General features: G+C 43.7%; 1 protein-coding gene across 1 annotated transcript in view; it reads left to right on the forward strand.

Moving 5' to 3' along the window:
• Window positions 1-6: 6 nt before the first annotated feature.
• sacm1la (SAC1 like phosphatidylinositide phosphatase a) overlaps window positions 7-7,084 on the forward strand; it is a 25,957-nt gene continuing 18,879 nt past the window's right edge. The window contains exons 1-5 of the mRNA XM_037693392.1: window positions 7-84; window positions 2,949-3,046; window positions 4,420-4,494; window positions 4,585-4,712; window positions 6,285-6,434. Of these exons, the coding sequence (XP_037549320.1) occupies window positions 56-84; window positions 2,949-3,046; window positions 4,420-4,494; window positions 4,585-4,712; window positions 6,285-6,434 (480 nt within the window). The 5' untranslated portion in view covers window positions 7-55. The remainder of the gene's footprint in view (window positions 85-2,948; window positions 3,047-4,419; window positions 4,495-4,584; window positions 4,713-6,284; window positions 6,435-7,084) is intronic.

Consider the following 7,084-nt stretch of genomic DNA (forward strand, 5'->3'; position numbering starts at 1 on the left):
GAAGCTGCGCGCGTTGCTGTGCTGACGTCACTGGGGTCAGCTAGACGGAAGGAAAATGGCGACGGTCTATGAGAGATACAATTTGTGAGTAGCTGTCATTTAATTTCGATTCTCGTTTCGTTTTTATCGTTCGTTCTGGTTTGTTGGCTGCTTCGGAGGCAGAACCTGTGGAGCTCAGCGGTCCCGAGAAGTTCGGTGACGCTGCGGCTGAAGTTACAGGAACCAGCCGACTTCCATTCATTTCACCTGAACCCTGCTGGCGCTATGGAAACTTGTTTGGACGTTTTTTTACAGCGACTATATGCTCCGTTTTGTCGTCCAGTTGACGGAGTGCAGTACTCGCTGCAGGGGGGACGTTATTATAATTTATGTCAACCTCTCAGCGGTTTTACTGAACGGAAGTAACGCCGAACTTTGGCGGCAGTTCACGTCCATTTAACTCTTGTGTAAAACCTGCCGTGTGTGTACTTTTCCAGTCACACCCTTGTTCTTAGACGTTATTAAAAATGCGAGCCACCCAGTCTTACCTGTTGTCCTCCGCCCTGTCTCCAGTTTGAACATGAATCCATGAGCTCGTCCGGTGGAAAGTAAACGGTCAGGGACGAGTTTGTGGAGATTAAATTAGGCTGACCCTAATTTAACTGTTTCTGTCCGTGTTGGCCTGGATTACCCAACAAGACCAGTGTGTCCCTGCAGCTGCTGACCACAAACTTCACTGGACCAAGCAGCAGGAGGCCTTTCCTCCTGCAGGAGTTTAACCCTCCAAAATGACCCAGGAGACCCAAGGGCAGCAGGAGGGTTAAAACTGTTGCTGAACTTGCATCTGCCCCAGAGAGAGTTTAGAAAGTTACATATTTACTGCCTACATTAATTTAATAATAGATGAGAAGCTCAGCATTCCTCAGTGCCTATGGTCCTGCCAGAGTTTTCGACTGATATAATCTTTTGTTGAGGAATGATGGAGTTGTAACTGTCTTGGTCAAAACTTGTATGTGCGAACACGAGAGGAAATGCATCCTCGTGCATGCTCAGTAATCCAGGTAGAAAAATCTAACAAAGTTGAGTCGGGTCCTCTGGACGGATTTAAAAAAAAGTTTTAAAAAATTGTTGAAAAGTTTCATCTTTTATCCAAAAGACTTCTTCAGTTTGAGGAGTTGCAATAAACTCTAGTCTTATAAATAACACCTCATGTTGGATCAACCAGTTTGTTGATGACATCCACATTTAGCTGTTCACATGATCAAGGAGGACCGTCAGTCTAATCACTGATTGTTCGTGCCCTGATGGCTGCTTGCTATTCACAGGGGGCTGAGTGATACTAGCAATAACAGCATTGTAAGAGGGGGACAGTTGGACACAGAGACCTCCACTCCTGTTTAATGATGGTCAGTTTCACTCCTCTCAAACAATCGTTCCTCTATATCAACGATGTGAACATCTTCATCCCTGAAGACCGCTGGCCTGGAGATGAGTGTAGACCTCAGAATCCTGGCCTGATGATGTTGATCTTCTGTGCTGGTCCATCCTTTTGGCCAGTGGCTGTTTAGTTTCCCCGATGTAAGACTGATCACCCTCCTGACACTGAACAGCATACACAACATTATTCTGTTTGTGCCGGGGGACTGGATCTTTGGGATGAACCAGTCTTTGCTGTAATGTATTTTGGGGTTTAAAAGCCACTGGGACGTTATGTTTAGAAAATAAACGTCTCAGTTTCTCTGATACTCCCTCAACATATGGAATGACCACTGGTCTGGGTCTGGGTTCCTCCTTTTCACCTGATGGTTGACTGGAGTCCTGTTTGGGTTTCGTGGTTTGTTGTGGAAAAAGGAAAATATAATAATAAAAAATACTTTTGGATGATCTGTTATGAAATGTTGAAGTTTGGAGCTGTTTTAAGGTGACAGGCCTCTCTAAACTGGGGGCTGCATGACAATCACTTGATGTTAGTGCTGAATACTATGATTACGAAATAGACCCACATGTTCCGTCATTACAAAGTTCACCAACCCTCCACCGACGGTGGGCGTTCAGATCACCAGCGGTTCATCTGGCCCACAGATTCAGTTTTTACATCCTGGCTGTATCTGCAGTTTTCAGAATCCGTTGCAGCAATAATAATAAAGCACATTCTGATGTTAGTAGACTTGTGTTGAAGAAAGTATTAACTGAGTTGTTTCAGTTTATTCAAACAAAAGTGTAGCTAAAATTAAAAGAACCGTAGTAAAAGCTAAAATAAGTCTCGTCTCTTCCTTCTTCCTGCTCTGCAGAATGTCTACGTTAATATGTGCTTGTTTGTGCAAAGTGTTTTTTCAATATTAGGGGTTTTTCTCAGCCAAGAAAAAAGTCTGATAGGAATGTTTTTCGCCTCCAACTCCTACATGTGTCCAGTTAACCACTGTTTTTGTCTGTCCAAACTGGTCTCACTTGTAAATGAGTCTTGGAGGCTCAATGTGATGTATCTGTTTAAATAAAGGTTGACTGAATGAATGAAAAAAGTGCTAATAATAAGTATATAAGTAATAATAATTAAGTAATAATAAGTATAGCTATTGGCAAAAAATAAAAGTTATTAAAAGACGAAATAAGCTAAATTGTAGCTAAAAGCTAATATTAACAAACCTGTAGCTAAAAGCTGTATTTTTATGCAGATGTTTTGTAAATTAAAAATTTTTTTCAAAAAGTACAGAAGTTATAAAACTGTCGTCATACCACACTGTCTCTGTTTGCAAGAAGTTTACAGAAGAAACTAGAAAACAGGAAATCCATTCTGACTCAGCATCCACACTACAACAGCTGTGGACTTGTTAAACTTTGCTCTGTTCCCTCAGAGTGTTGTGGTGCATGCTTTTATTTAGGTGATGAATAACTGCGTACTTAGCTCAGGTAAATACTCTGTTACACCTTGGTAATCATAAATGGTCAGGTGTTTTCTTTTGTTGTCGCAGGCACACCACCCCTGAGAAGTTCTTCATCGAGGCCTGTGATGAAGGAGCAGATGCTGTGCTGGCAATTGACAGGGTCTCTAACGAGATGATCCTGACAGGTGGGACATTTAACCAAGTTTTACTGACGCCTTGGAAACAGGTCCTAAAAACAGTGCTGTAAAGGATATTCTGGCCATTTCATATTGGTTAATAAAAAGCACTGTCTTACCTGTTGTAGATAGCTTCTTTTCTGGAGGAGTGATTTAATTTTGAGAGACCAAAGTGGATTGCTGCTGTCCAAATGCAACTTCATCTATAAAATCTCAGTGATTTGTGTGAATGTTCAGGTTTTCATGTAGACTTCTGTCATTATTCACAAGTACCAACAGCAGCGGTGGTGAGGGGAAGCATTTCTGGTGCCGGCTGCCGTCAAAGTGGATACAAGCGGTGCGAGAGTTTGGTTCGCCTTGCCGCCAAGTCGGACCTCTTCAGGGTGGGAGTTGGACTCTGCCAGGGCTGCCTGATGTCACTGATTCTGTTCATAACTTTTATGGACAGAATTTCTTGGTGCAGCCAGAGGGCGGAGGGAGTCCGGTTTGGTGGCCTCAGGGTTCCATATCTGCTGTTTGCAGATCGTGTGGTCCTGTTGGTGTCATCGTGCCGTGATCTTCAGCTCTCACCGGAGTGATTAGCAGCTGAGTGTGAAGCAGCTGGGATGAGAATCGGCACCTCCCAATCTGAGACCGTGGTTCTCAGTCGGAAAAGGGTGGATTGCTCTCTTCATGTCGAGGGTGCGGTTCTGCTTCAAGTGGAGGAGTTCAAGTATCTTGGGGTTTTGTTCACGAGTGAGGAAAGAGTGGAGCGTGAGACTGACAGACGGACTGGTGCAGTGGCTGCAGTATTGCAGACTTTGTGCCGGTTCGTTGTGGTGAAGATGGAGCTGAGCTGTAAGGCAAAGCTCTCTGTTTATTGGTCGGTCTACGTTCCTACCCTCACCTATGGCCACAAACTCTGGGTAGTGACTGAAAGAATGAGATCGTGGATACAGGAAGTTGAAATGAGTTTCCTCCACAGGGTAGCTGGACTCTCCTTTAGAGACAGAGTGAGAAGTTCATTTATCCGGAGAGACTCAGAGTAGAACCGCTGCTCCTCCACATTGGGAGGAGCCAGTTAAGGTGGTTCGGGCATCTGGTAAGGATGCTTCCTGGGCCCCTCCCTAGAGAGGTGGTTCAGGCATATCTGACTGGGAGGAGATCCCGGGGAAGACCCAGGACATGCTGGAGAGACTATGTCTCTTGGTTGGCTTTGAAATGCCTTAAGAGTCTCCCCCATAAGATCTGTAAGAGGTGGCTGTGGAAAGAGATGTCTGGGCCTCCCTGCTCAAGCTGCTGTCACCACGACCTGAGTTCAGAACAAGCAGAAGATAATGGATGGATAGATGGATGGACAACCAGACGGACAAGACCATTCATTGTTTTTGGTCCTTTCACAGGTAGAAAGGATATTCCTACGTCAGCAGTTACCAGGCCCATTTGTGGTATCATGGGAACTATTCGCCTGGTGGCAGGTACGTACTAACTGCTGTCATGATTCTGTTCAATACATATTTAACCTGGTTTGGTGCGATGAGTTGTGATTGACGTCGTACGCCATGCAGGGATGTACCTGATTGTCATCACCAGGAAGAGGAACGTGGGCAGCCTCCTGGGCCACTCTGTGTGGAAGGCTGTGGACTTTGATGCTATCTCTTACAAGAAGACGGTTCTGCATCTGTCAGAGATCCAGGTGAGCAAAGTCCTGAACCAAGGAACACTAAAAGTTGGGGATCGAGGGTCATCATCAGAGCCTGACCGATATAGAAATTTTGGCTATTGCTGATACCAGTATTTGGAGGGGAAGACTAAAGCCAATAACTGATACAATGGCTGAATTTATTTTTACTTTGTCCACCTCCAAGAATCTAAGTAAGCAGCTACTTTTAAACCTGTTTTAACACTTGAAGTCTTGGACTAGTCTTTCTAACATGCGTTCACATTTTCTATCCCCCACTATTCACCAACAAGTTATCAAGTTTGTTAGAAAACTATAAATTAAACGAAGAAACTCCTTCCCTGTTCATTGTTTGAACAGTCAGTCGCGTACAGTGAAGGTCTAATTAGTACTGACCACAGCAGTGTTTATTTATTTTTTTATTTTTGCAGACGAGTAAAGATTTCAGCCAAACAATGCATTTCATCGAGGACAACAAAGATAACTACTAACACTGATATATTTTACCTCTACGTTAAATTGATTGTTCTGGATACAGTTTTACAAGGCAATAGCCTATGCTAGGTTATCTAAACGTTAGCTTGCTGACTTGAGAGGCATGTAGCTAATGACAAGCGGGTTGGAGGATCGAAGAGAATTTATTTTTGTTGATTTTTATTTAATTTACAGTTCATTTTAAATAAACTTCCCATGCTCTGTTCAGCAAATTGTGCTGCACTGTATTGCTCGCTGCTTCAGCTGTGCTGAATGTGAAAGTTCAAGTGAATGGCCATACGTTGTACAATTACACCTTTTGCCAGTAAGGACACAGCTTGTTCCCAGTGTTTATATTGGTGTACAATGGGACAAATATCACAGATACGATATGTCCCCAAACGCCTGTATCGGCCTAAAACATCAGCACTGCCGATATATCAGTCAGGCTCTGGTCATCACACACCTGAGGAAGATCATGATGTACAACTCCTGAAAAAGTTATGTACAATATAAATTAGAACAGAATGTATTAATTTGTCCACAAATGCTGCTTAAAGCTCCATCAGGCAAAGAAGAAGCTAAATTTGAACACATCCAGATCCGCATGCCGTCTTCTGTGGACCTGGACATAAGCTCATTGACATGGACTGAGGCAAAGTCCAGAACTGTTCAGTGATCTAAAGACTATACAATACTAAAGAGGAGTGGAACCATCAGGCTTGATATTGGCACACAATTCAAAAGCCTGCCTCTCTGATGGTATGGGGATGCATTAGTGCCAATGATTTGGGCAACTTTCACATTTGGAAAGGCTCCATCAATGCAGAAAAATACCTTCAGGCTTTCTGCTCCCATCCAGACGTATTTTTCAGGGAAGGCCTTGCACATTTCAGCAAGACATTGCTAAACCTCCAACCGCAGAGACAGCAGAGTCCGAGTTCTGAGCTGACCTGCCTGCAGTCCTCACCTCTCATTAACTGAAAACATTTGGTGCATCATGAAACCGAACATCCAGCACAGATCCAGAATTGTTGAACAGTAACTACACACAGTCTCAGTGAAGACCTTGATTAAAAAAAATAAAAGACATGCCCTGTTTGTTTTTTCTAGTCCCAGGAGAATAAGACCTTCCTGTCCATGATTAGCAACGTGCTGACCACAGATGGATTCTACTTCTGCACGGACTTCGACCTAACGCACACGCTGCAGCGGCTGGCCAACACCAGTCCAGATTTCCAGGAAATGAGTCTGCTTGAGAGGGTAATGGTCTTTAAATAACTTTATGCTTTATTCGATCAGTGGAGACCTGCAGTTCTGGTTGTCCTTCAGGAACATGGTCCCAGCTCCACACTGGATCTCTGAAGCTCAGACAGAAGGACCGGGATCAGGTTTTTCTTCCTCAAATGCTCAGTGTGACCATTTCTTAAGAGTCCTGGATGCACCAAACATCCCTTTTTAAAAAACTATGGAGGCCTCTGAGCTGAGATGAACCTTCAGTCCAGCAGAAATGTGTCTGTAGTCCTCAGGTCTGTGCGTTGAAACTGTTCTGTCTCTGAACTCTGCACACATTTCCTTTGGTGTGTTGGAGTTTGAGTCTGATAGACTGGTTTAGATTTGGTTAGGTTAGGTTTATTTGTCAGATGCAGACAGAGCAACACAAGGTCAACAGAGCAATGAAATGCTCAGGACAAGAAGAACCGTCTCGACTCACCAAAACAGCAACAAGAAATATGAAAGCAAGAAACAAAAATACAAAACAAGGCACCAAAAGTGAAATGTGAAATACATCTACAGCAGCAGGGTCCTATTAGCAAAGTGGTTCTGTTGGCAGAGGTTCTTTTAGCAACATAGTACTGTTAGCAACATGGTCTTGTTAGCAGCATGGTACTGTTAGCAGCATGGTCTTGTTA

The sequence above is a fragment of the Nematolebias whitei genome, chromosome 19, assembly GCF_014905685.2.
Source record: "Nematolebias whitei isolate Nwh7 chromosome 19, NemWhi1, whole genome shotgun sequence".
In the NCBI taxonomy this organism is placed as follows: Eukaryota; Metazoa; Chordata; class Actinopteri; order Cyprinodontiformes; family Rivulidae; genus Nematolebias; species Nematolebias whitei.